This window comes from Aspergillus wentii (genome assembly GCF_001890725.1).
Source record: "Aspergillus wentii DTO 134E9 unplaced genomic scaffold ASPWEscaffold_6, whole genome shotgun sequence".
In the NCBI taxonomy this organism is placed as follows: Eukaryota; Fungi; Ascomycota; class Eurotiomycetes; order Eurotiales; family Aspergillaceae; genus Aspergillus; species Aspergillus wentii.
Genome location: NW_024467837.1, coordinates 900937 through 928018, shown reverse-complemented (window position 1 = coordinate 928018; position 27082 = coordinate 900937). Strand labels below are relative to the sequence as shown.

Here is a 27082-nt window from a genome sequence, read left to right as displayed (position 1 = left end):
TGAATTCCATGGTTTTCATTATTATAAATCATGAAACAGCCAATTTGATCTATATGATGAACAACCCAGAACTATTAATCTATTAATCGATTGAATTATGCAAGGCCATTCTTCTGAAAACCATAAGAATGATGGATGTAGCACCCCATAAAGTCAAATGAAAATATTCAAGGTAGATTCGAAAGCAAACGGTAGGTTGGTACTTAAAGGCTTTTTGTAATCTCTATGGATTAAAACAATGCATGTTAAGCAATTGTTTCCAAAGGTCATCATAGATGAAAAAAAAAAAAAAAAAAAAAAAAAAAAAAAAACATCATAGACCAAGTGCCAGTGCTCCAGCCCATCACTTCTGATCTACAGCACAATTTACTAAGCCACGGAATGTAAGTCTGATTTGAATAGTAGGTATTTTTGAACTCCTTTACATCGTCTTGATTTGCAATGAAATTGAAAACAATTAATACAAGAAATGGGATTGGACCACAGGTATCGAAATTTTCAGTGGATAGAAAGACCAAATCAAGGCTCCAACTCCTCCGTCGGCACATCCTCCAAGTCCTTGCCAACAATAGCATCCGCGACCTTCCAAACTTGTAGGAGGTTGTCCTCCGCAGCAGAGCAGAGAACCCATGGGTCGTTAAGATTCCAGTTGAAGTCGGAGATCCGGTTGGTGTGACCACCGTGCATGAACAACCTGTTGAAGATATGGATTAGCAAATGCAACTCAAATTATAAACTGGATGGCACATACAGCTCAGGCGGTCCATCCTGCGCATCCTCTGGGCTTTGCTCCTCGCCAGCACGGCTAAGATCCCAGAACATGATTTTACGATCATAACTTGCACTAGCCAGTACAGATTCTTCAAACGGATGCCAAGAGAGAGAAGTAACAGAGTCACTGTGGCACTCAAGCGCGTGTAACCTAGCCTTCAAGTTACGGAGATCCCAGATGCCGATCGATTTGTCCGCTGACCCGGTGGCCAGAACAGTCTCCGCAGCTGGGTTAAAGGCAATAGCGTTGATGGCATCACGGTGCTGACCTTCGCTGGAAGCAGCCGCACGAGTTGTATCCGGTTCACGAATATCCAGAATTTGGAGGGAGATATCATCAGATACCGTTCCAATGAGCGAAGAATGAAGAGGATGGTATTGAACATCATTGACGATTGAAGAATGGTGAGTGTAGGTTCGCGACGGCCTGAGAGCCTTGTTTCCTTTTGTGTATGTAGTCAAGTCCCTGCGTCAAAGTTAGCGGACTGGAGTAATAATGATAATAGATAATAGATAATAGATAATAGACAGGAGATGTCTGCCTTACCAGAGTCTGACAGTCTTGTCCTCGCTACCCGTAACGAGATGACCTGCAGTATGCGGGCTCCAGCTAATACCAAAACCTTCCTTAGTGTGGCCAAGAAGCTCCATTTGAGGGTTGACTGTTCCTGTAGGCAGGCTTGGATGCTTTGAGCGATCCCAGATCATCACTCTTCCATCCGTGCACATGGTAGCGATCACATTAGGATTCTGCGGTTGGTACCGAGCCTTGTTGACCTCGCCCTTGTGATCAATTTTCTGCACAATGTTGAACTTGATCTCCATAGGGGCCTTTTTAGAGCTGCCGCCATACCCGCCAATCTCCCCCCGTTCTTCATCGTAATCATCCGGGTTCGGAGCAGTAGGGTTAGGGAGTTGAACATGAGCAATCTGCAAATAATTCTGCGCATCACTCGAAGTATGTGTGCCGATAAGCAGGCGATGAGTCGAATACGGTTTGTCCGGGACCCTGGATAAGTGTCAGTTTTTTATCCTTCGCTGCATAGAACTCGGCGATAAAGCGCATACTCTTGCTTATCGGGAAGCCATTGCGTCGTAAGAGTCGGCCATTCTAATGCCGTACTGAGGATCATGTCATAAAGGAATGGTGCGTTCTTCTTCCATGTTTTGTATTCTAGTCAAAGCTCTTGTCAGTCTCCAGATTACGATGAAAGCCGTAGAAAGAGAAATAAAATACCTTCATTGATCACCTTCTCCTCGGTGCGCTCTTCCTCCTGCTCTTCCTGCTCCTCGATAAAACCTACAGCGAAAGACAATGTTAGAAGGGCTGCTGGAGAGAAGAGAAACGTAGACCGCACCATCGTCGTAAGGATCCATGACGTCCTGAAAATGCGAATTGAGTGATGAAAAAGTCGTTATCCAACCGTGAACGGGGCAAAAATAGGAGACAACACAAGAAAGGGACGAGCGGGACTCGTGAGGCGAGCAAAGGCGCTGGAAAGCAAAGGGAGCAAAGCTTTGGGTAGTTAGCGGAACAGAGCTCTCTTTCACTCTCTCTTTCTCAAGTGGAAACGCGACTTTGCGGTCCAGCGCGTTAATGGGCGCCGGGGGAAACTAACCCGATATGGAAGATATGGTCTTGGCAGATGACCTCGGGCATCTCGACACCTGGTGAGGTAACCGGGAAAGAGTCACGAACAACCATCTTCATTCTTAGCCCCAAAGGCGCTCTCGTCGTCTAGATTGCTTTCTTTCCTTTAGCTTTTCTATTTGGGACATATTTATATTTTGTTGTTTCTTTGTGTCGGACTCTCTCTGAAGACTCCAAGTCTTTTTTTCTCTATACAGCCACATTGCTGTTCTTTGAATGGTTCGCCTCTGAGCTTGGGTTCTTTGAGTTACGACGACCGACGACGACGACGACGACGACGATAGCAGACGAACAAAAACGCATTGCTTCTATTTATTACCCAGACTTTCACTTCCTTGTCGATATTGATCCATCATGGGTGTTCCAAAATTCTTCCGTTGGCTGAGCGAGCGGTATCCCACGATCTCAATGTTGATCGCGGAGAACCGTATCCCCGAGTTTGACTCACTGTATCTCGATATGAACGGCATTATTCACAACTGTACACACAAGGATAGCGATTCTCCTACGTTTCGCATGACAGAGGATAAGATGTTCATTGCCATTTTCAATTACATCGAACATTTGTATGGAAAAATCAAGCCGAAGAAGCTTTTTTATATGGCAATTGACGGTGTCGCTCCTCGTGCCAAAATGAACCAACAACGTGCGCGACGATTCCGTACCGCTTTAGACGCCGAGGTTGCGAAAGAGAAAGCTGAAAAAGAAGGAATTGAAATGCCTAAAGAGGATGCGTTCGACAGCAATTGTATCACACCTGGTACTGAGTTCATGGCGAAACTAACGCAACAATTAAAATATTTCGTGAACAAGAAGGTATCCGAGGACAAGGACTGGCAAGGAGTTGAAATTGTACTTTCCGGCCATGAGGTTCCAGGAGAAGGTGAACACAAAATTATGGAATACATCCGACATGCGAAAGCACAGCCAGGATATGATGCCAATATACGTCACTGTCTTTATGGCCTTGATGCAGATTTGATTATGTTGGGCCTTCTCAGTCATGATCCCCACTTCTGTCTTCTGCGTGAAGAAGTGACTTTTGGCCGACAGGTTTCGAAGAAGCCCAAGGAACTCGAGCATCAAAATTTCTTTCTTTTGCATCTTTGCATGGTAAGAGAATACTTGGAGCTGGAGTTTCAAGAGTTGGAACAGGAGGGTGTCTTGGGTTTTCCATTTGACATGGAAAGAGTTATCGATGACTTTATTCTCATGGCTTTCTTCGTTGGAAATGATTTCTTACCTAATTTGCCTAATTTGCATATCAACGAGGGTGCCCTGGCACTAATGTTCAAGATCTACAAGGAGGTTCTGCCGAAGATGGGCGGTTACATGAATGAGCAGGGTGTCATCAACGTGGAACGGCTGGGCATGCTTGTTGAGGCCTTGAGTGATGTAGAATACCGCTTTTTCGAAGCTGAAAACTCAGACGCACAGTGGATCCGATCCAAAAAGAACGGGGAAGACGGTAGCTTGGAGCTTCAGGGAAAGCCCAAAACCCTTACAGTCACCCCGGCCCAAAAGGAAATCTTCAAGGAGGTCAAGAAATTCGTTCTGAACCGACCTGAAAAGGCGGCAGAGTCGAAACCCCTGGACCTTCCTGCTACGCTACCAGCTCGTGATCGCAAGTTTGTGGAACAACTTGCGGACGACCTTCGGCTGCCGTGGACCACTGTCCCGGACGATAATGGCGATCGATTTTTGCGTCTCACTTTCCCTATCAGCCAAACCGATGATGACGAAGAGGAAGAGGACGAAGAAGCTTCCATGGCTGTTCGTCGTATCATTCGAAGGTACGAGAACGCCAAGGTTCAGGACCTCTCTCCGGAAGAAGCCCAAAAAGCAGCGGAAAAGAAATACGAAGAGAAATTCCAGGAGTGGAAGGAAAAATACTACCAGGAAAAATTCGGATGGGGTTTGGATAATCATGAAGAAATGAGAAAATTGACCGAGAACTATGTCCAAGGTCTCCAGTGGGTATTGTTTTACTATTACAAGGGCATTGCTTCCTGGCCATGGTTCTTCAGATATCATTATGCCCCTATGATCTCCGGTTAGTCGGCCCCCCTTGCTGCTTTTTTCTTTTCTCCTTTTCATCGCTGACCAATTCTAGATGTGAAGAATGGTCTAAAGGCAGACATGAATTTCAGGCTCGGCCAACCGTTTAAGCCCTATGATCAGCTAATGGGAGTTTTGCCTGATCGGAGCAAGCGGATTGTGCCACCTGCGTATCGGGACCTGATGACGTCTCCAGATTCTCCGATCATTGATTTCTACCCTCGTGATTTCGAATTGGACATGAATGGAAAGAAGATGGAATGGGAGGCTGTTGTAAAGATTCCATTTATTGAAGAGCGTCGTCTTTTGGATGCACTTGCAACGAAAGATCACCTCCTAACACCCGAAGAGAAAGCAAGAAACGACTTTGGGGTCAGTCTCAAATTCACTTACTCTCCTGATGTTGAATATATCTACCCCTCGTCTCTTCCTGGTGTCTTCCCGGACATTCCCAGCTGCCATTGCATCGAAAATGTCTTCGATTTACCTGCTATGGATGGACTGGAGCCGCACGTTGGTTTGGTTGATGGCGCGCAGCTTGGCGCGTCAGCACTCGCTGGCTTCCCCAGTCTCAAGACTCTGCCGCATGTTGGTCAACTGGGTTTCCACGGCGTATGCGTATTCCAGCAGGAAAGCCGCAACGAGAGCCAGGTCATCACTCTTCTTGAGCCCGAAAGCAGATCAAGTAGCGAGTTAGCGAAGCAGAAGCTTGGAAAACGTGTCTTTGTGGGATACCCATTTTTGCAAGAAGCTCTCGTGGTTCGTGTTTCCGACGAACTTTTTGACTACCTGCTTCCTGAGGGAGAACAACACGCCGTCTCTGTCCCTCATACTCCGGCCCAGATTGAGCAATGGAAGAAGAAAGCGGATAAGATCGAAGGCATTTACAGCAAGAGGCTCGGTACAGTTATCGGCCCTGTTGAGGCAATGGTACATGTTCAAATGCTTAAGGGGTTGATCAAGACCGATGAGGGCGCTACAATCAAGGAATTCGCCGACATACCCGGACAAGAGACTGACTACGCTCTTCAGATGGTTGTTGATGAAGTGGAAAATCCTGATGAGCGCTTCATCGAGCGGGAGGCCCTGGCTATTGAACAGGAGTTCCCTGAAGGCTCGAGGGCTTTCTTTCTAGGGGACTTTAACTACGGCAGGCCAGTACATATCACTGGGCACGATGATGGCAAAGTGAATGGATTGATCGCTTCCGTGAAGGGGCGGGATCCAGATTTTGGGAAAGAGCGCGCGAGAGAAGCAGAGAAACTCTGTCCTTACATGCCCTCGTTTGCCATTGCACGTAGCTTGCGTTTGAACCCCCTGGTCTTGGCCAAGATTACTTCGTCATTTTCTGTCGATGTTGAAGGACAGCGCGTTAACCTGGGTCTTAACTTGAAGTTCGAAGCCAGGAAGCAGAAGGTTCTTGGTTATTCGCGCCGCGGAGATTCGGGTTGGGAATTCAGCCAGAAGGCCGTTGACCTCATTCAGCAGTATATGATCAATTTCCCAGAGTTCATTGCGGGGATTCAGCGGAACCCTCAGGGTGACAGATACCGGCCGACAGATTTCTATCCGGAGGATGTAGCACTTTTGAAGATCAAGGAAATCCGTGACTGGCTCAAATCGGTTGAGGCTAAAAACTTCGAGAGAGTTCCTCTCGAGGCCGAACAGCTCGACTCTGATATTGTCAAGATGATAGAACAGGATGCGGACAAACTCAGCCAGGGTCAACCGCAAATGCAGGCGAAGAAAATCAGGGGTGTTCCTCGAGGCGCTCTTCTCCGACCTTCAGATGTTGAGCAGCGACTCGGAAACCAGACCTTCAGGCTTGGAGACCGGGTGGTTTACGCTCAGGACTCTGGCAAGGTTCCTATTGCCACACGGGGAACTGTCGTGGGTCTCACAAGAACACCACGGGCGATTCTGCTTGACGTTGTTTTTGATGCATCTTTTATGAGTGGAACGACTCTGGGAGACAGGTGTTCGCCTTTCCGAGGCCAGACTGTCCTGGCGTCCTCAGTCCTGAACATCTCGTATCGACAGCTCACTGCCAGTACTCGGGCGGCGACCAGCCAGCAGACTCAAAGCCAGCCATCGCCTTTGACAGTTGCAGGGTACGGTGCCCCGCTTGGACCAGGTGGACAGGGCCAGCTGACAAACGCGCCCACTCCTCCACCATTGAAAAGCTCTTATCGCGGTGCTGTAAGCGGCATGGCCAATGGACGAGGAAATGGCAACCCGAGAGGCCGTGGTGGTCGTGGTGCCTTGAACGGAGGCTCGTCGCAAACCACCCTACCCTTCCGGCCACATCCAAACAGTGGAGATCAGGCAAATGGCAATTCGTCTCGTGGAAGAGGCCGAGGCCGTGGAAGTCCGCAATACACCCGAGGGGGCTATATCGCACTTGATAACAGCCACCCAGATGCGGGAATCGTTAAGAACAACCCGAACTTTCGTCCCCAGAATTATTCCCAAGTGCCCCCTCCTCAGAGCCTGGATCGACGTGGCGGACGTGGCGGCCGAGGTCGTGGAAATGGATTTAGAGGAAGGGGAGGTCAGCGGGGAAGAGGCGGTGCGGCTGCTACTCAGACCAGTGAATAGGCTGTCAGCCCTAGCTGTGTGGTCTACTCTAACTTCTTACTGTTGGTATTGAAGTTATTTTGGATTACTCGACCATTCTCTTGATTCTTATTCTTATACATAAAGAGGCGATAACTTGTTCTTTAGTCTGTCCACTGGTTTTCTGTTGCACACAATAGAATGATACTCGGATACTTGGACACTCGGATACCTCAAACTTGAATGTTGAAAATAAAGGACTTTAGTTAGTTTCTTCTTCTGCTAATGTTCGTATCGTACACTGTGTAAACTGGATAACTAGTCTGATGTTAAGGAAAACTATGCAATTTGACGACCTGATAAACAAAACCAGAGCCAGATACTACTTTGTGAATGCTGAGCCAAAGATTGTAATTCCACATGCAGAAAAAGAGAGAAAGAAACACCATAGCAAAACTTCTTCAGATATCCCAAGTACGATCAAGAAAGGGAAAACGGAATATCTATCGATGAGTGCCAGCAATAATGACTAGAGCTTAATGTCTCTCTTCTTCATAAAAACTTCGGTATACATGTTTGGCATGGTCTGTTCCCCATTACGAATGTTGATAGGCCTGTCTGTCATGCCATCCTGGAATTTGAAATCATATTCAAAAATGAGACGGCTCATGATTGCTTTTATCGTATTTGCTGCGAAGAATCGTCCGGGACACGCCTGACGTCCGAAACCAAAGTGCATATTGGTAGAGTTGATGGTCACCAGGTTGGTACTAACTCCCTTTGACGAATCCTCAGCCCAGCGAAGTCCGTCGAAGGGATATGGTTCGGGTACGACATTGGGATCGTGACACAAGGGACCTGCAGCGAAACAAATATGGGTTCCTCTGGGGAGTACAAGGCCGTTTGACAAGGCTAGGTTTTGTTTGACGATCCTGTACATGGATACTAGAAAAAAGAAGGTCGATGTCAACAATATTGCTTATCATAAAGACTGGCTTGAGCAACTCACGTTCGCTGGAGGGGTTGAAACGTTGGGACTCCTTGAGGAAACTATCAAAAAGTCGCATCTGGAGGAATTCCAAGTGAGTACCGTTCTCCCAACCGCTCTTCAAGCTCGTCTGGATTTCGTTCCTCAGAGGCTCCAGATACCCAGGCCTCGCCATGAGATCAAAAAGAACGTGAGTCATGAACATAGTGCTGGTGTGAACAGCAGCAAGGCTGATGAAGATGAGGAGGTTCTGGGCCAAAAATTCGGGTTCCTTGTCACGGCTATTATCGGCAAGGTCCATCATCCATTGCAGAAAATCGTCGGGCTTCTTGTACGAGGGGTTTCTTGCTTCCTGATTCCTGCGTGTATTGATCAATGGTACGAAGAGTTCGTCCTTGACGAAACGAAGTTGCCGTTGGAGCTTTTTGGCGCTGGGGAGGTATCTGGCCACCAGGGGACGTAGGAAACTCGGGATTGGTCGTAACATCATCACGGTGATACCGACGTTAATCGTGTAGTTAGCGGAGATATTAAGCCATTCTTCATTCCTGCAGAGCTCCTCGCCGATAATCACACGAGAAGCAGCGCGATTGATGAGGGAAAGGACCAGGTTGAATGGGTTGACAGACACCCAATTGTCTAAGCCTTTCGTATGAGCTATAGGTTCTTTAGCTGGAGGCAGGTTGGATTCTCACCTTTGCACTCGGGAAAGTCTGTTTCGAAGGAGTATTTGAGCTCGTCAAGGATTCGAGGGGTGATGCGGCCTATAGTTTACCATCAGCCTTAGGGGTCTTGGTATGTATGCATCTGTACATACCTAAAGCTGGAGTCAATCGCCTTTGGGCGGTATCGGGTGGCAAAGCGCTCTCGATTAAGACGTTGGTGTATTCTCCCAGGACATTCTAAAGGATACTGTTATTAGTTTGGACAATTGACCAACTAGAAGGTGCCTCGAAAAAGACATACCTCATACTGTGCATCAAGAGAACTCAGCTTCGAAGGCGGGAGATTCCGAAGCTCATCGACGTACTCAATGGGCAAGACAATCAGGTCTCCATCAGCTTTGAGCAATCGAAAAGGTTGGTTTTTGTACTGGGAATAGTCAGTCTGGAGGTTCCTTTTCATGGAACGACAGGATAGCAATGACCTTTCCATAACCATATTTGATCAAAGATGGGGCAACGAGGTAATAGAGTAGGCGGTTTGCAAATTTGGGTAAAAAGCGACTGTATTTCACTGTAGGCACATCCAGGGCTATCTCACCAGAGGGGAGAAGACAGTAAAGAAACAAGAGAGGCCCAACCAAAGACCAAAGTGGAAAACCCCACATTTTGACCAACTTCCCTATAATAATGATACAGCAGAAGGTCAGAATGCTTTATCCTAGTTCAATCATGGGATGGGGAAAGGAGAGGTGAACAACAGTGGGGATGAGTCAATCAACTGGGAGTTGTAGGAGAAGAAAAGAAAAGCTGATGGCATCAGGGAAAATTTTTCCTCTTTGATCAATAGAGAGAATGGGAGGCCAACCGCTGCTCAGTGAATGGCAGCTCAAATCCAAGAGTCTTACCATCGACTGTCTAGCCTGGACTTGCAGTGAATGAGTTATGATCCCTATCAACAGCAACAGTCTCTGCCATATCCTTATGCTTATAGCCAAATACGAGGCTGATCTACAAAACGGAAAAAGGGTAGGAGTCGTATCTATTTCCACGTTGATTAGTTATCTGCTGAAGCATCAGGTATTCTACCACATACTATTCAAAAAACCATAGCCATCACAAAGGACTTCATGAACTTTTTTTGCTGATCCCCTTTTTGTCTTTCCAGGTATATCACAATACAAGAAACGCCAGGCGCAAATGCAAGACAAGTAAAACCGGTTATATAGATACAAAATCAAAATCATTCAAGGCCTATCCATTCGCCTTCTCCCTCTTCTTCGTCAGCGTCAGCCATGTTCTCATCATCGCCATTTGCGGCCTCCAAGTTGGCGTTGTCAATAGCCTTCATAGCCCCGCTGTTCTTTTTGCCTGCAAGGACAGGCTTGGAAAGGAGGAATTGGAGATCGTAGAAGTTCCTTTCGGTCAGTTTCTTCAGGTTCTCCCGGATGTCATCAAGAGCACGCTGCACGGCACGGAGTTCTGTCGCAAAAGTACCTGCATTGTCCTTGAAGTACCGGCCGTGGCTGCTCAGAAGCGACTCAATCCATCGCAAGTTGAATTCAAGATGGGGAGTCTCTTCTGCGGCGTGCGCTACAAATCGTAGGAGACGGGGAAGGTAAACGGTGGGCACGGATCGGACGACGTGTGGGATGTCAGATGGAGGAATACCCTCGTACACGACGCGGATAAGCTTCGACTCGTTGAGACGGAAAGCCATGATCAATGCCTTCAAGAAGCTGTCATCACTGTCGGTCGTGACAGCCTTGGATGCTTTTCTTGCGCCCTCCAGAGTTTCAAGAATTGTCGAAGGGGTAATGTCAATATCAAGGTCGAAAGGATCGAATACAAACTCCGTATCCAAGCTGTAAATTAAAAGACCTTCGGTAGAGGCTGCGCAAAACGCACGTCCAGTGGGAGAGAAGTCGACTGACGTGACACGGACTTCAGGCCGTGTGGTACGCGATCCAGCATCGCCTCGCTTCGCACCAGGCAAGGTGCGGTCAATCCGGTCTTCAAGATCAGAGGCTTCGCCTGTCTCATCAATGAGACCCCGAGGTCCAGCCTCTGTCATGTCACGACTGTTCAAAATCTCCTGCGTTCCATCGATCGAAGTGTTGACTGAAACTGTGAATTTCTTCACCAGTGAACCAGTCTTCACATCATACAAGCAGATATACTTGCTGTTACCACCAGCCAGGATACAGCTGCCATCAGCGCTGTAAGTGATTCGGTTGAAAGACTTGGTACCCGCAGAATTGGCAGCTGTGCGACGATCGGACACCTTGCGCCCTCCCGACACATCACGACGACCGTCAATTCCACTTTGTTGGACGGCATCTTCAACGGACCAGAAAGACAGCTGGCCGTCCAGAGTTGACGCAGCGACCTGTTTACCGTCGGCTCGGAATGCCACACTTAAAACATCGGACATGAGCTGCAAAGGCTCACTAGTTTGAGACCTCCCGAAAATGCTCCAGATGCGAACTGTGTGGTCCCAACTGCCACTGACCAGGTGATTTCCATCTGCGGCGAATGCCATAGTAGAAACGGGCCCTTCATGGCCAGACAATTGATCAAGCAGCTGCCCAGTCTGGACTGACCAAATGTGGATATCGAAAGAGTCGGGGGACCCTGCACAGATCACTTCACCGCTAGGGTCGACTGCAAGCGACGAAAATGATAGTCGAGATGGTGCGGTGAAGGTTCGGAAGTTACGGTATCGAATCAGATCCCACGCTCTCACAGAGCCGTCCAACGATGCAGTAAATAAAACATTTCCTTTCTTGGCAAACTCGCATGCAGTCACACCACTAGTGTGTTCTGTAAATGTCACTATGCAGAAGCCAGACTTTACATCCCAAATCTTGACCTTTCCATCATCGGCGGCGGTGACGATTTTCTGGCCATCAGGAGAATAGACGAGCGAGTTCATAGAGTCAAGGTGACCTTGTTGCTTCAAGATGTACGACTCAGACTGCCATTCCCACACCAACAATTGACCGTGTTTCGAAGAACCGAATGCCAGCCATTCGCCGGATTTGTTGATCGTCACGTTGTCGATGGTACTTTGAGAAACACTGGTCCAGTCCAGTCAGTCGTGCATGGGAGATTATTCCATTTAAAAAAAATCATACCTCAATTGATGAATCATGTTAAACTCGGGCAGGTCGTAGAGGCCAAATAATCCATTAGAAAAGCCCACAACCAAGAGGTTTGAGCTTGGATGGAATGCAGTGCAATTGACCTTGGCGTCATTCTGCATAAAGTAATCCTTCTTGACAATTCTCCATCGGGCATCCGCAATATCTTCCATCGTATCCGGGTCTTTCTTGGTCACATACTCCCATCTGAACAAAGCTCCATCTTGACTGACAGTGTAGATCTACCAAGGACAGTTAGCGAGTGGCTGACGGACATAGTTGGGAAAAGACTAACAGATTCCTGATCGCCAGAGAAGAACGCTGCCTTCACGCCCTGTCGATGTCCTGCCAAAGTAGTCGGTTCGAACCCTTCCTCCGGATCCAAACTCCATACCCGTGCGGTCAAATCCTTGGAGGCTGTGAGGATGAATCGTGAATCGCTGGACCATTCAATGTGCTGGATGTTATCGAAATGACCGGCAAGGTCCCGGTGCAAAACAAAAGGTGCGAATTCAATTTCTCCATTGGTCTCCGTTCCGGGGGTGGATGGGGTGCGCCAAATCTGCAGTCGTCTACCCACTCCGACGGCGAAATGCCGACCAGAGGGTGAGAATGTGAGGGCGGAAACCCGTCCTTTGAAGGAAAAGTGATGGATAGCAATTCTGCGGTGGAAGTTCGTCAAGATAGCACGGCCATTCTCGTCAACGGAAAGCAAAAGATTGCCTTTAGGAGATAGGTCAAGGCGGTCGATGTTGGTGCGGTGCGCAAACGGAAGAGTATAGGAAGTATTGCTTGCGCGGAACAAGTCAGTACTCAATTGATCTTAAACAGCATTGTGAGAGGGTAAAGGAGGGAACATACTGGACGAGGTCAAAAACCGAGACCTGGTTGCCTACTGGGGAAAGCAAGCAGGTACCATCCGGCGTAAAGAGAAGATTTCCTTTGCGATAGACAGTCCCCAGTAGATTGGAGAACTAGGGACAGAGTCAGAATAAATTCTATAATTCCCAGTCAATCCGAAGTCAAAAGACACGCACCTTAAAATCCGTCTTCATTTTCACAAGCCCGCGAGCTTTTCGTCGGCTTTTTCTTTTCTGATAGCTCTGATCTCCCGCTTCAAAAAATCGTCTTCCCAAACGGGCGACGATAAGAAAGCTGATCAACGTTAATCCGAGGCCGGTTCAACTAATCCCGGATAGGCTTAGCGTCATCCGGGGCCAAAAAAGGCTCTCGCTAAGGTTTTCCATGTTTGCTTTGTTTGTTTTCTCTCCGGATACACTAGTCCCAATGAGGGAAAGGCTGTATTGGATTCAGGGGCAGCAGCGAAAGCAACAACCTGCCGTTTGACTGAGCAGAGCCAAACCCAGGTGTGAAAGGGCAAGACGACCGAACACCTTCCAACTGCTCTCCATTGATCCTTTTCCTTCTTGTCCTCTTCTCCTCATCCTTCGTTGACCTCATTTCCAGTGGTTGGCTTTGGTCCCCTCCCGTCTGCCTTATCTTCCCATTCCAATCACCACTTTCTGTCCCTCCATTTGTCTCTAGCTCTCCAACCCCTATCTCACCATGTCCACTACGGAAACTGCCACCCCCATTGGCATTGCCAATGTAAGTGATACTTGACAATGTTTGATAGAAGTTGCCTACTGACAATTGGTTTTCACAGCTCCCGAACCAGCGGTGTGTATATCCACGTCTAGTTTTGATTACGACGATGAAGAGAAATAAAGAATGGGGGTTCTAATTGAAGCTATTCAGACACAAGATCGTTGCTAAGCGGGGTGCGGCCTTCACTATTATGGTGGGTTTCTTCTGGGATCGACATGTGATGATGTAAAAAGGCCAGTGCTGATAATGGTTACTAGGTTGCTGGAGAATCGGGATTGGGAAAGACCACCTTTATCAACACCTTGTTTTCGACCACCATCAAGAACTATGCCGACCACAAGCGCCGCCACCAGAAACAGGTTGACCGAACCGTCGAGATTGAAATCACCAAGGCCGAGCTGGAGGAGAAGTTCTTCAAAGGTTCATATTACAGGATCTTATATTCTCGGATAAAGGCTGACGCTGGAATCTGTTCTATATAGTTCGTTTGACCGTTATCGATACCCCTGGCTTTGGAGACTACGTCAACAACCGCGACTCCTGGCAACCCATCATCGAGTTCCTCGACGACCAGCATGAATCGTACATGTTGCAAGAGCAGCAGCCCCGTCGTACGGACAAGATCGACATGCGTGTTCACGCCTGCTTGTACTTCATCAGACCCACCGGACACACCTTGAAGCCCCTCGACATTGAAGTTATGAAGCGATTGAGTTCTCGTGTCAACCTCATCCCTGTCGTCGCCAAGGCCGACACTCTTAGCCCCGCCGATCTGGCCCGTTACAAGCAGAGAGTAAGAAACCTATTCGGAGTTTTGTTTATGATAGTGAGGAACTGACTTGTACTTTTTTCTGTCTATTAGATCCAAGCTGTTATCGAAGCTCAGGGAATTAAGATCTACACCCCGCCAGTTGAGGAGGATGATGAGCACGCTGCTACCCACGCTCGTAGCTTGATGGCTGCCATGCCCTTCGCCGTGATTGGGTCCGAGAAGGATGTCAAGAGTAACGACGGACAGCGGGTCGTCAAGGGCCGTCAATATGCTTGGGGTGTTGCCGAAGTTGAGAACGAAGAGCACTGCGACTTCAAGAAGCTGCGCTCAATCTTGATCCGTACCCACATGCTAGACCTTATCCACACGACCGAGGAGCAGCACTACGAGGCCTACCGCGCACAGCAGATGGAAACAAGGAAATTTGGCGAAGCTCGCCCCAGAAAGCTGGACAACCCCAAGTTCAAGGAAGAGGAAGAGACCCTCCGGAAGCGCTTTACCGAGCAAGTCAAGGTCGAGGAGCAGCGTTTCCGACAGTGGGAGCAGAAGCTCATCGCCGAGAGAGACCGCCTCAACAAGGACTTGGAAGCCACTCACGCTGCGTATGTTCCCCTCCCTCGAGGCCACTCTTTGGGTAATGATCGTACTGACCAGAATACAGAATCAAATCACTCGAGCAAGAAATCGAATCGCTCCAGGGCTCTACTACTCGAAGCCACGGACGCCGTTAATTTATGTTTTTTGAACCACTGCCCGTTGGCAGTGGTTTTGAACGGAGCAGTGAAAAAAAGGAGAAGAATTGTGCATGCTCTTGACTACCATTACTCTTGTTTATTCTTTGATTACCCCATTTTTCGGCCTTACTTGCGTGCTCGGGGGGAACATATCCAGACTGGGCCTTGAGGCCTGGCCGTGCTACGCTGATTTCCTTTTCTATTCTTTTTTTCCTTTCCATTTACGCTGGTAGCTAGCGATGGTTTCTCTACATCCTTGATAATAACCCCACTTGTACTCCGTAGCGTGTCAATACAGATTTAATTAGTTGTGTCATTGTTCTTTGGTACTAGTAGATGAAATTGCAAAATGCTTGTAGCTTGTAAGAATATGGGAAGCTCCGCTCCATGGAGCGGCATGGATGGCTTGTGCTTTTTTACCTCCGCGGCCAATCTCGCTCGGGGGCATCTCCAATTCTCCATCATCGACAAATCCACCGTCCGTCGGGAAGCGCCCGCACCAATCTTTGAATCCATCTCGTGCTCAAACAACGAACTTGCTGTTATTTTCGATATTGTTGAGTTGAGGATTACCGTTGCCGTCAATGCCTGCAAAAAAAGAATTTCCTACTACACTGAGACATACCCTTAAAACACACAACGGTTAGCTTTTCCCCGCTGTCAGGAAGCTCCAACACAATCTAACAAGCTCCAGGGCCTGTAAACGCCGTCACATTCTCCAGCTATCCCGGAACTTATGTTCTCACTGGCTCCTCCGATCGCTCCGTGCACATAACTCGCGCGATTCCCAATAACGCAAACAATGGCTCCGTTGTAGAGACGACGGCTCCAATTCAGAAGTACGAGGCGCATGGGTACTCAGTGCTAGATGTCGCTGTTGCAGGGGACAACTCACGATTTGCCAGTGTAGGAGGTGATCGGCTGGTATTTCTTTGGGATGTTGAACAGGGTGGCACCATAAGAAGATGGGGCGGGCATAATGCAAGAGTTGAAGCAGTCCAATTCGCAGGGGACGGCGATGCGGTCGTTGTTTCTGGTGAGTTTGCTCCCTTCATCCTGGCAGGTTGTACAATCTCACTTATACCCCTTACAGGCAGTGCGGATACTACTATTAATCTTTGGGACACCCGATCAAACGCCCACAAGCCTATCCAAACCCTGACTGAGGCCGGCGACACTGTCTCTGCATTACACACACACATGCCTACATACTCGATTGCAAGTGGAAGCTACGATGGCCGTGTGCGCACCTACGACATTCGAATGGGCCGAACAACCGTTGATGTTCTAGCGCATCCTGTCACCAGCGTTCGCTGCTCGGCAGATGGGAATGCTCTGCTCACTTCTACGCTGGACGGAAGAATCCGGATGTTGGACCGAACTGATGGTAAACTGCTCAAGGCATTTGGCGGAGAAGAGACTTCGAAATCGGTTCTAGGGGGTTCAAAACCTGCCTATCGCAATACTGAGTTAAGGATACGGTCCGTATTTGCCAAGCGCGACGCTGTTGTTCTTAGCGGCAGTGAGTCTGAGAAGGGGGATCGATTCTCTCAGGCATCTGCGTTTGCTTGGGATGTGTTGAGTGGGGACGTCATTGCGACTATTCCTGCTGGAGAGGGGGTGAGGGCAGTGAGTTGCGTGGCATGGAACGAGAAGGAAGGCGTATGGGCTGGTGGCTGTTCCGATGGTACGATTCACTCCTTAACCTTGTTGCTCCTTTTCAGTCTGTGTGCTAATCATGAATTCTGGGATTAGGAACTGTCAAATTGTACAGCTGATGCACAACGATGGATACCTAATATATTCGCACATCCCCCGGCAACTCGATTGTCCCCGCATCTGCCACCCCCTCAATGCGTGTTTGTTTTCTCAAAGTTTGCCTTTGGAAGTAACATGCATATCCTGCTCATTGAAATCCACCTTCTGGCCTCTACTCGGCAATGATTCGTCGAGACAAAGCATTCCCGCCCTATATGCGTGTTTGGCTTATGCATTCGCCTATGATGGGAATGTGGTCGTATTTTGCGCGAGTGCCGCTCAGCACCCTGGCGTCAAATACGCAGGCGTCGCTAGGATGGTCTTGCGACGTGGACTCAAATAGGCCAGCGACCGTTATACAGACCAATCTCTTCTCTAGGAGCAGATTCCACTGTTTCGACCATCAGACCATAGTGGGGAATCTAGCCAAGATAGCACTGATGCTTCCGAGTGCAGTAACATTGTTATCAGTGACAAGCCAAGATTATTTACTAGCATTACTGTATATTAATCTAATCAAGCTACATACTACGAAAGTTGCCTTGAGAACGCTATCCTTAATTTATTCAACAGAACATTGATACGTGTTCCTATCAGAATGGATTCAAGTTTAGTACAAGACTTATCTTTCGGATTCAAGTTAGTTCTGTTCGTTCGTATCAATATATTATACTTCATGAGATGCACAGATGAATTAGTAGAAACAAGCATCGCAACTCATTGGAAGCTAGCGATTTGCATATCGCCAAAACAACCTTTTTGTCGATTCATCCAGACTCCAAGCGGTAGTATTAACAAAAAGAAAATCCCAAGCACAAAAAAGCCAATTTTGATATCTGCGTTTTTTTATCTCGAAGAAATATGTCGTAACTGTCATACTCGTTTCCAAATGAAGACGAAAACGAAAATGGAAAACATTTTTTGTGCGCCCAAAATGCAACGGGAGTGGTGCGAGCCAGCAAATCGAATGGTTATACTGACGTTATGTAGAATTAGTGGCAAGGTCTACCACCACAAACCGAATTTTGATGGATTTATTCTTTTTGCCAGGACTCCGAGATATCAGACTTGTTGCTTGAAAGCTCCGGGTCGTGGCTTTCGGCATCGAGTGCATCCACTGCACGATTGAGCTCGTGCTCGCCGACGATTATGGTTCCCGCGCGTGCGGTGCTGAGGAAGCTGATCTCTACAGCGTCCAGGGATGCGTCCAGGTCAGGCTGTAGATGATGGGTAGATGGTGTGACAGGGGTGCTAGCAGGGGGTTGCACTGGGCCGCCATAGTTACCGTTGACGGGCTTGAACGAGCTGTCAAAGTAAGAAAAGCTATCGACAGACCGAGAGAGTCTGTCTTCGTCCGGGGTGTGAGTAGCTTCGGCCAATCGACTGGCTACTCCACAGACGATACCTGTAGCTTCGAGGGGAAGTTTGCGCAAATCAAGCATGATTGGTACAAGGATATCCTCTTTAGATCCCAGGAGAAGACTAGTCTCATCATCTGGTTCTGTGCCCGATGTAGGATCACTCGAGAACCGTGGCAGAAGCCGTTGCTCCAGCAGGAGGGATGCGGCAGGGTCTGCGGCCGTTAGGGTCAACGAAAGAAAACGAGGCTTGTCCACAACCAATGCAGTAGTGAGTGCATCACGGAGGATTGATATTGAGCTAGCTTCACTGCTATAAGGATGATGAGCTGCACACTGGACTAACCGCAGCCCCTTGTCAACGGAGGGGATGATATGATTCTTCCGTAAGGAGGCAAAAGTTCGCGTCTGCAGTTCATCGACAGTCGATGGGAGTGGTGTAGCTGGCGGAGAGCCCAGGCTACTTGGAGATCGAGACCCAGGGCTGAAGCAGTTATTTTGATTCGGGTTGATATTGATAAATGCCTCAGTCGATATTTCAAACTGAAAGCCACGCTTCTCCAAAGCTTCGATGACCTGTGTTTTGGATCGGAGAGGGACAATGATATAGTCGGAGAAATACGTCGAAATGAAGAAGATGGAACTGCAAAGCTGGTCAGACATATTCTGGTTAAATTGATGCATAATAGGATTGGAACATACATCCCCGCCATTGCTAAGGGGCTGGTAAGCTCAAGCACACGCTGACCAGCGTCAAGACCTTCTCCATAGACTTGCATGGCGACGAAATCTTCCCGACTGATCGAAAGGCGGCTTTTGGTCGAGGAGTCGGCCTGAATGAACTGTTCGATCATTGGTGTGAAATACAGGTCGGCAAGTTGCCTAGGGCACATGACAGAGCACTCGACGGGTGTGATGGAGAGATTCAGAAAAGCTGGCTGAGAAGGCTTGAAACCCTCTCCAGGACCATCGTCCGTGTCTTCATTGCTTGTATCGATGGGAGATACTTCATGGAAAAGGACCTGCAGAATGGGTTTCAGGAAATACGAGTAGAGATCCAAAGGAATGTGCACCAGGGCCAGCCGGTCGTCCTGTAATTCCACCACTGTTGTCAGTGAAACAAGCCTAAGACGAGAGGATTGCATTGGCCCGCGAAAGAAAGAAATAGAGAGAAGATATCCAAAGCCGGTGGTATAGAAAAACATTGAGATGGAAGAAAATAAGAGCTCACCATGAACTGGACCTGGGCAGATATTAGGGACAAAGACTGATCCATGACTGGTGATCTTCAGTGTCTATGTTCTTGGGATGTTTGATTCCAGGCTGCCTTTCACCAAATTGAATGAATTGCTGGCGGGTCCAGTGTAGTAAAGAGGGGAGTGAGACAGTCTGAGATGAGACTTTAGGATAAGTCGTTGTAAATAAAAGCACCAAGTTTTGTGGTGAATGAGAGAAGATGTGATGGATAGAAAGGAGAAAAAGGCAATTTTGAAGATATGTGGTGTGATTGATGGACAGTTCTGGAGATATTCAAGACCAGCAAATCCAGATGGTGAATTGGAGGAAAATCACAGGATGGGCAGATCCCATTAGACAGAATGCAAAGCTTCTGCAGCAGCAATTTGTTTTTTCTTTTTCCTTTTGAGTTCTTTGATGGCACAGAATCCTCGAGCTGTCATTGTTCTGATCCGACGCCCCTTACGCCATTGCCTGAAGAAATGATGATGTCTGGAAAAGAAATTCGGAGTACGAGATGACCATGAAGCTATGATGTTAATGCTAACAATTCAATGCGTTAAACCAAGGAGAGGTTCATGGCGTCAGTTACAGCGAGAAGCACGAAAAATAAACGAAGTCCCAGAGAGGGGAGGATTCCAGAAAGGAAAAGCAGGTGACTCAGTCGACAATGCGTTGTGCTGGTCGTCCCAATGCCTTCTTCTCGACTTCTTTTGCTCTCCTCTTTCTCCAATCTCAAGAGTCGAAGAATAAAAAATAATACCAATGGGTTCGAATAAGATATCGCCACACACGACAATCACAAAAAGAAAACAAGATGCACAAAAAGAAAGGTGAAAGAAAAAAAAGAGCTTCGTTGTCACTCTCGATCCACTTTGTCTACCTTTATCTCCAACGTGCAAAAGAAACACCCCAACCCTTCCTCCCCTTGCCTTTAAATCAACCTCTTACCAAATATCTTTTGCAACTCCGATCTCTGACTCTTTGGCTTTATCTCCAGGTCCCACCCTCAACTGCTTATCAGGAGCTTGTCCCCGATCGCCACCGCGCTAGGCGCTGGTCCCAGGCAGTGCGTGCACGGTCCGATTAATTATCGCCGTTATGACTGATTATTTTTCGGCGTTGAGATCAAATGTTCATTACAACTACGTCCAGATTCAGGGTAGTTCGTCCTCCTCCCCGCACTTTCGGTGCTGCTGCAGGGTGTATCGTAGTCAGGCACCACGGTCGCTGCAGCAAACATAACTTCAAGATAATGTGGCAATAATATACTGGAGGGCAACCGTCCTGCAGGCGGATTTACAACACTGCAGACCTACCTCGGTAGGATTTACTGCCAGATAACTGGAGAGGGGTTGTCCATCTATCGCCTAGGGAAACCACTGGTTCAAGTGGAGTCGGATTCGCAGGGAGGGTTGGAGGGAAACATTCTTCACCATGTCACAAGCAGCAGCCATAGGGCAGTGTCGCAGTGATGATGATGACGATGATGATGTTTCTGCTGATGAACACGCCGCAGCTCTATGAAAGCAGGCAAACCAGAGACAAGAACCGCCTTGCGCCTCCAGAAAAACTGGCACAGCAGACAGGGCTGTGCCACATAAATTCAATTCGCCTCAGATGACAATCATAGGGGGGCTTGCAGGATGCCTCCCTCAATCTCAGACATGCCCATATATCTATATGACCTGCGCTTGGAGCGCTACAAATGAGAAAGGGTGGTCACTAGCCATCATCATACATCTCACGGACACGGCCCTCTGTGTACGCACATACCTTTACAAAATACTTCAGTTTATCTTCCACTTGACGGTTGATCTCCTGGTACATCCTAGTCTACGTCTCGCTGTCGGATATAACTGGCTAGTCTTTTGGCGCGGAGCTACTTACTAGGCTGGGAATGCGAATCATAGTACATTAAGGTATGCCGCGTGCGGACTTTGATAGTCGTGGACTCCTTGCCCTGGGAAAAGAAGGTTGGTTACACGGTGATCACACAAGTACCGCTGCTCTCTGCATTCATTCTGCTTCCGGATCTTTCCCGGCGTACTTTGTTGTATCTGCAGAAATTTCGATCCTTGGGTGTGTTGACAAAGATAGGGAAACGGAAAACGATCAAAGGGAAACTACAAGGTGGCAATGAAGAACCCCGAAGAAAAGAACGAAATCGACTTTCTTTGTTTGGCCTCGTGCTTCGTTGTCGTTGAACTCTTTTTCTTTATTTATCCACCAACCGTAATATTTTTGTTTTCTTTAGACTGTGGCAAATCTCGTCGCTTTTCGATTACCTCAAGGCCAGCAACATGACAAATAAGAGTATAATAACTAGGCTTGAGGTTGATCAGCTGCCGATTAATGTCAAGGGGAAAAGACACATCCACGGTTTAAATGTCCTGCCTAAATACACGATATAAGATACATTCAACAGGAACAATTCAAGAGAATCGAACCTTCGTCGGGATAATTGTAAACACAAACGCCCGCAATGCATGATGGAAAATCCCTGGATTTGCCCGCATTTTCAACCAGTACCCAAGAGAAAAATAAAAGAAACACAAAAAAAAAACTTGATGTCATCAAGGAAAAAAAATATATAATTTAATCGTCGTCAACTCTCGCGCGCTTTGATCCACGCTCTTCGTCATGCTGAACTTCCTGGATACCGTAGCGCTTCTGACCAGCTCCTCCAGTCACATCGGCGATCATGCTATCGATTCCAAAAGGATCAGTTGTGTCCTTTTCAAACTGGACAGGACCATCACGAGCCTGGGATACGAGTTAGCTTGTCTTGATAGAATAATATTGCGAGTTAAAAAATGATCTCACCTCGGCATCTGCGGCGCCCCGGAATCCTTCCTTCGCTTTTCCAAGAACTTCGAATCGGTTGGTCTTTTGGAGCTTGCTCATTTCTCCTTCAGCAGCCTCTTCGTTGTCTTCAAGATCAACTTGAGCACGTGGGCGATAGATGCTGTTGATAGCGTCCTGCGCAGCAAACAACGGCTTGTCGTAAGGGTTGTCTTCGTTGAACCCGGAATCCATTCCGCTCGTCTGGTTAAAAAGACGAGAATCCCACATGGATTCGGAAGACTGGGTCGGCTTGGCCAGTCCTAGGGCCACCTTCTCCGAAACATCACGGTTCTGCTCTCGGGCCATGGCCTGGATACGTCTTTCTGTACCCATACGCGATTGGCGGAGCTGTCTTTCAGCGTCCTGTCGTCGTTCACGGCGCATCCGCTCACGGTCTCGGGCGGCATCTTCGTCTTCGCTAGGGGAACCGCCCCGAGAAGAGTATGGGGATGGGCTGCGGCTGACACTGCGAGAATAAGACCTCGCGCGAGAGTCGCGTCGGCTGCTTCCTGCTCGTTCTTCGCGCGCCTTCTGGGCGAGAGCACGAAGGTGGTCCTCTTTCTGCGCCTTCTCCTTCTCTGCCAGCTTCTGCTGCATCTGTGCACGTAGTCTAACCTCCTCACGGGCATGTCTGTCCGCCGTAAACAAAGCCTCGGCAAACTGGGCGAACTTGTCGTTGATCGAGGCATCCTGCAGACCACGGCCATCGGCAGCCAGTCGCTTATCCAACGGAACCGTGTAACCCTTGGGGTTCTTCCAATTCGACACTGGTGGCGGAATCTTCCAAGCCTCCTGATCCTCCGCAGTCAGCTTCCTAGGCGGAGATTGCATGATGGGCGGAGGCGGCGATGGCGGGCCACGCGGGATCTTCTTGTGCTTGAATTTCGGGGGCTCCATCGGATCCTGCTGCCTTTCAACAATCTTCATAATACGATCATTCTTCTTATCATTGTCTCCCATCTGATTGGCAGGCGTGTATCGAACAAACGTAGGCTCCGCCCGTCGACCACCCTTGACGTTCTTGGGCTTCTGCGCCGCCACAGCCCCATCCACCAGATTCGCCAACGCATTCTTCGTTTTTTCCATCTGCGCCGCAACCTCCTCCTCGGACGGCCTATCCAGCGAAACCTCCCCCATATCAACCCGCTGCCGGAGCGGAATCAAATCCTTGAAGGAGGCATGCACGATCCGGTCGTCGCTGTGACCCCGCCGCGCAATCGCATCGTATTTAACCTTACCCTCAGCGTCGACCTGCACGGCGAGCGCATTCGAGGTAGATGCCGTTCCCTTTCGGCCCATGTCGAGGGGGTACTGTGCGACCAGAATCTCGGGGAACGCGCCACCATCGCCAAAGTCTTCGGGAGCTCGTGGTCGCCATCCTGTGCGGTTTTGATACGGTGGAGGTCCGGTTTTCTGTCAAAATAAATCAATTAGAATCACTCAGCCCCTTTCCTAAAGCTTAGTAGTGCTAAAGGACAAGAACAAAAATACTCACCCTTAGAACAATCTGCGTCTCATCAATCTGGTCGGCGCCCACGACCCGCGGACCACGGGGCTGCGCGTGTTGAGGAATCTCCTCCTCTTCGCCGGTATATTTCGGTTTTGGGAGAGACTTGAAAAGCCCCTCTGAAATGGACGTCATTTTCCAATTCTGAAAGAGGGAAAAACAAGGGAAAGAAATGTGGGAAGATGGAGATAGATGAAGATGGACTTGGGGTTGCAGATGCTTTTTCTTCTTTTGGCATTCGACGGACGGGGGCCGGGAGTGCGGGTTTGGTTTGTGTGGTGTGCCGTAGGAGCTTTTATCGACATCATCTTGTTTTTGCGGTGGTTTTTTATGCTTTTATGAACTGCGATTTGCATCAGGGCGGTTTAATTTAAAAATAGAATAAAGAGTGTAGCTATTATCCGTGGATCTGTTTATTTCTTAATTAATAAGATTTTTGCAAGTTGGACGCAGTTTGGATAAACCACGCATCTATTACCGTTACAGACATATATCTCAGAGCTTCTCCAACATCATCACACAATGCATTCAACGAGGTTTTATATATCCATCAAAGGTAGAAAGGGGTGACATCCCTTCGAGTGGTGATTATAGCTCAATAAAAAAGACAAATGAGTATAAAAGTACAATGCTAGATGTCATAAATCAAAACACCATCATCTTTAATGCGGAAGTAAATGCGATCGCATAGGGCACGTAATGCCCTCCGAATCAAGCGCCTCCACGAAATGCTCTCTTCCATGATACATATACCAGATTTTCAATTTCTTCGGGAGAAGCGGTGCCGGGTCATAGAATCCAAGGATTTGGAACTGGTCATAGTTAGCTGCTGGGGCTGTTACTGGTATGGATGTGGACAATTGTCTTACCTTGACCCTCTCTCGTGGAATCACGAGCTGGCTGCGATCCACCAACGCAGCCACGGGGATTGTGACATCGGCAACTTCATATTCCGAGGTATCCTTGACCTTGATCTTCTTTTTCGCGGCCGGGTTATACGCATATTCAGCCTTGGTAATGACCAGACCATTTTTAGCCTCCTCTTTCGCCTGCCGTCGCTGTACTTGGTCCTCCATAAGTGCGATAGCTTGCAGGCTTTCTGCCCTCTTCTTCGGGATCCACCTCTTCAACTCTCGCTGTTTTCGAGCGATTAATTGACGGCGCTTCTTTCGGTCGCGAGGGCGGATGAGTCCGAATTCCACGGCGCAGTATGCCAGCCACGGGAAGATCGTGGCAAGGGCAGCGGCGTCCGCATTCACAACCTCCAATGGACAGACTGTGATGGGAAGCCTAATCTTCTGTCCCAGTCGGCTCCATGATACCGTCATGACAAGACCGTGTCCCCCGTCAATTCCAATACCCAGTCCCATGCGCACGAAGTCGCTCACCCGCCGAACACCTTCAATGTTCCAGGCCATGGAAAGATCGTGTGTAATGGTGGTTGTGACCTCGAGTCGTACAGAACGCGGCTCGACCTCCGGCGGTAACGGATAATGGCCCTCGGAACTCCATTCAGAACGGATGGAGTCATTGGCCGTTGTGCCGGAGAAGATATTACGGGCATAGACCACCGATAGTGAGCCTCCTGCAGGAGTGGCTGCAAGATGGGATTGCCAGGACTCGGCCGCTTTGTTGATTTCACGGCTCTTGGTTTGCATCTTTCGATACTCCGCGTTTTCTTCTTCTTCTTCCTCATCTTCCTCTTCCAAAGAAGTGACATATTGAGGTTGTTGCGGATATGAGATAAAGCCGATTTGGAATTGACTGAGCTGGTTTGCAACAGAAAATGCCGATTCCACATCCATACCAAGCTCAACGATCGGGCTAAATATTTGCTGTATGATAAGTGGCCAGCCGATGGTACCGCTGTTCCAGTTGCAGAACACATGTTTCTTCATGCCGACTTGCTTTGATGTCTGTAATTCAATCATTGGCAGGCACTTGAATAGTGAATGGCTAAAGGTAGTGTTTAAGGTAGTTCTGAAGGGTCTCGTGCCAGGAATAAGCATGATTGCCTTGGAGATGGAGGTTTTGATTGCCGGAGCTGGTAAAACCAAAGCGTCGGCTGACACGACAGAGTTATTCAAGAATCGGAAAGGTCGTAATCCCAGGATACCCTTGGTGCTTGTAACATCTCCAAGGACGCGATTTACAGAAGCACCGAGGGTCAAATTGTTTGCAACAAGGATCGGCGGTATTCGAACCTGTACATCAAGTTAATAACGTATATCCAACAAGCAATCATAACCGAATGCCATGCCTTTGTTTCTTCCTCCGTTCCATCTTCAAGTAAAAGCTTAACAGCCTGTTCTCGTTGGTGTATATTTCCCGTAATACTTGCATGAATCGCCATGTCGGTCTCAGTTTCATAGGGACCATGCTTTCCAGTCTGTTTATCTCCACCCTCATCTCCCTCCTCGACATCCTCTTCCTCAACCGAATCACCAAGGAAGAGTCTCGACGTCGGAAAAGGCGCGTTGAAGGTGTAAGAAACCGCATACGAAGACGGCTGCAGAGACGGAACATGAAAGTACACCTCACTCTCCTCCTCATCAACCGTAATCATCGACGAAGCATCAATCCCCAGCGTAATAGATCCCTTCACGATATGTCAGCAACGCAACTCCATCAAACACATTCACAGCACAGCACAACACATACCCGACTCGACACCATCCCCTCCACAACCCCCCTCTCCCTTCTCTTCATAGCCTCAAGAAACCACTTCCGAAACTCCCCCGGCGTCTTCGCCCTCACCCCGACATCTTTCCGCCCCTCCCCGCCTCTCCCCATCACACCCCCAGCATTCCATTCCTCCCTCACGCCCTCGATACCCAGCAAATCATACACAACCCTCTTCCGCGGGTCAATCAGCGTCTCGTACGCATCTTGGATCCGCGCAAAGTATTCCTCCGCGACCTGGCGCAGGTGCGCGGGCTGTTTGTCCGGGTGGAAGCTCCGCGTGAGCGTGCGGTAGGCGGATCGGATATCTGCGTCTGTTGGGGCCGGGTCGCGCGGGAGGGAAAGGAGTGCGTAGTAGTCGTCTTCTTGCGGGTAGTTAAGTATCAAGCTGTATTCAGCGTCGAGGGAGGAGTCGGGTGGTGGGGGGTATGGTTCTTCTGCTGCTGCATCTCGTCGGGGATCATCTCCAACAGGAGATGGAGATGATGGGCGTTGCATTGGTTAGCTTGCTTTGTGTTTGCTGCGCTTTTTGTCCGGATAGAGCTTTGCTTTATATTGGATAAGAAATAGATATATCAGCAGTAATTCATTTTCTGCTGCTTATGCCCTAGCTGCAATAAGGAAAACAGATTGCAGGTTGCAGGGCGCAAAAGAACGCCGAGGGGGGCAGATTTTATGACGTTGGGGGAAAAAAGTTCTTGGCGGTGATAATTTATCTCCGGGTTTGCTGGATTTTTAATTCCATTTCTAT

General features: G+C 48.5%; 8 protein-coding genes across 8 annotated transcripts; 2 read left to right on the top strand and 6 right to left on the bottom strand.

Annotated features, from left to right (window-relative positions):
- Nucleotides 1-519: 519 nt before the first annotated feature.
- ASPWEDRAFT_53036 (WD repeat RBAP46/RBAP48/MSI1 family protein) lies at nucleotides 520-2148 on the bottom strand (the record flags this gene model as incomplete). Its single annotated transcript, XM_040837818.1, has 6 exons — nucleotides 520-694; nucleotides 752-1237; nucleotides 1319-1780; nucleotides 1840-1945; nucleotides 2009-2071; nucleotides 2130-2148. The coding sequence occupies 6 exons, from the start codon at nucleotides 2146-2148 to the stop codon at nucleotides 520-522; spliced, it is 1311 nt and encodes a 436-aa protein (XP_040686647.1).
- A 5417-nt stretch (nucleotides 2149-7565) lies between these two features.
- On the bottom strand, nucleotides 7566-9354 carry ASPWEDRAFT_185414 (cytochrome P450; the record flags this gene model as incomplete). Its single annotated transcript, XM_040832084.1, has 6 exons — nucleotides 7566-7981; nucleotides 8046-8663; nucleotides 8720-8788; nucleotides 8842-8926; nucleotides 8991-9116; nucleotides 9172-9354. 6 exons carry the CDS (start codon nucleotides 9352-9354, stop codon nucleotides 7566-7568), a joined length of 1497 nt encoding a protein of 498 aa, XP_040686646.1.
- A 575-nt stretch (nucleotides 9355-9929) lies between these two features.
- On the bottom strand, nucleotides 9930-12884 carry ASPWEDRAFT_30089 (snoRNA-binding rRNA-processing protein PWP2; the record flags this gene model as incomplete). The annotated part of the gene is made up of 5 exons (XM_040833361.1): nucleotides 9930-11766; nucleotides 11824-12071; nucleotides 12125-12620; nucleotides 12691-12803; nucleotides 12867-12884. 5 exons carry the CDS (start codon nucleotides 12882-12884, stop codon nucleotides 9930-9932), a joined length of 2712 nt encoding a protein of 903 aa, XP_040686645.1.
- Nucleotides 12885-13310: 426 nt separating this feature from the next.
- On the top strand, nucleotides 13311-15080 carry aspC (septin CDC12). Its single transcript, XM_040835927.1, has 7 exons — nucleotides 13311-13437; nucleotides 13496-13509; nucleotides 13588-13630; nucleotides 13695-13857; nucleotides 13920-14230; nucleotides 14300-14811; nucleotides 14871-15080. The coding sequence occupies exons 1-7, from the start codon at nucleotides 13396-13398 to the stop codon at nucleotides 14938-14940; spliced, it is 1155 nt and encodes a 384-aa protein (XP_040686644.1). The 5' UTR covers nucleotides 13311-13395; the 3' UTR covers nucleotides 14941-15080.
- A 447-nt stretch (nucleotides 15081-15527) lies between these two features.
- ASPWEDRAFT_174393 (WD40 repeat domain-containing protein) lies at nucleotides 15528-16721 on the top strand (the record flags this gene model as incomplete). The annotated part of the gene is made up of 4 exons (XM_040831219.1): nucleotides 15528-15585; nucleotides 15638-15979; nucleotides 16037-16630; nucleotides 16699-16721. 4 exons carry the CDS (start codon nucleotides 15528-15530, stop codon nucleotides 16719-16721), a joined length of 1017 nt encoding a protein of 338 aa, XP_040686643.1.
- A 1014-nt stretch (nucleotides 16722-17735) lies between these two features.
- ASPWEDRAFT_53030 (ACT domain-containing protein) lies at nucleotides 17736-19335 on the bottom strand (the record flags this gene model as incomplete). The annotated part of the gene is made up of 3 exons (XM_040837817.1): nucleotides 17736-18702; nucleotides 18762-19150; nucleotides 19291-19335. 3 exons carry the CDS (start codon nucleotides 19333-19335, stop codon nucleotides 17736-17738), a joined length of 1401 nt encoding a protein of 466 aa, XP_040686642.1.
- A 2558-nt stretch (nucleotides 19336-21893) lies between these two features.
- ASPWEDRAFT_53029 (SKIP/SNW domain-containing protein) lies at nucleotides 21894-23784 on the bottom strand (the record flags this gene model as incomplete). The annotated part of the gene is made up of 3 exons (XM_040837816.1): nucleotides 21894-22061; nucleotides 22122-23555; nucleotides 23638-23784. 3 exons carry the CDS (start codon nucleotides 23782-23784, stop codon nucleotides 21894-21896), a joined length of 1749 nt encoding a protein of 582 aa, XP_040686641.1.
- A 527-nt stretch (nucleotides 23785-24311) lies between these two features.
- ASPWEDRAFT_53028 (J domain-containing protein) lies at nucleotides 24312-26829 on the bottom strand (the record flags this gene model as incomplete). Its single annotated transcript, XM_040837815.1, has 4 exons — nucleotides 24312-24461; nucleotides 24519-25853; nucleotides 25910-26248; nucleotides 26311-26829. The coding sequence occupies 4 exons, from the start codon at nucleotides 26827-26829 to the stop codon at nucleotides 24312-24314; spliced, it is 2343 nt and encodes a 780-aa protein (XP_040686640.1).
- Between the last annotated feature and the right edge of the window lie 253 nt (nucleotides 26830-27082).

Coding starts and splice junctions, on each gene's coding strand:
- aspC (XM_040835927.1), top strand. CDS start 13,396: ATGTCCACTACGGAAACTGCCACCCCCATTGGCATTGCCAAT. Junction 13,631..13,694: donor GTGCGGCCTTCACTATTATG/GTGGGTTTCTTC, acceptor AATGGTTACTAG/GTTGCTGGAGAATCGGGATT. Junction 14,231..14,299: donor TGGCCCGTTACAAGCAGAGA/GTAAGAAACCTA, acceptor TCTGTCTATTAG/ATCCAAGCTGTTATCGAAGC.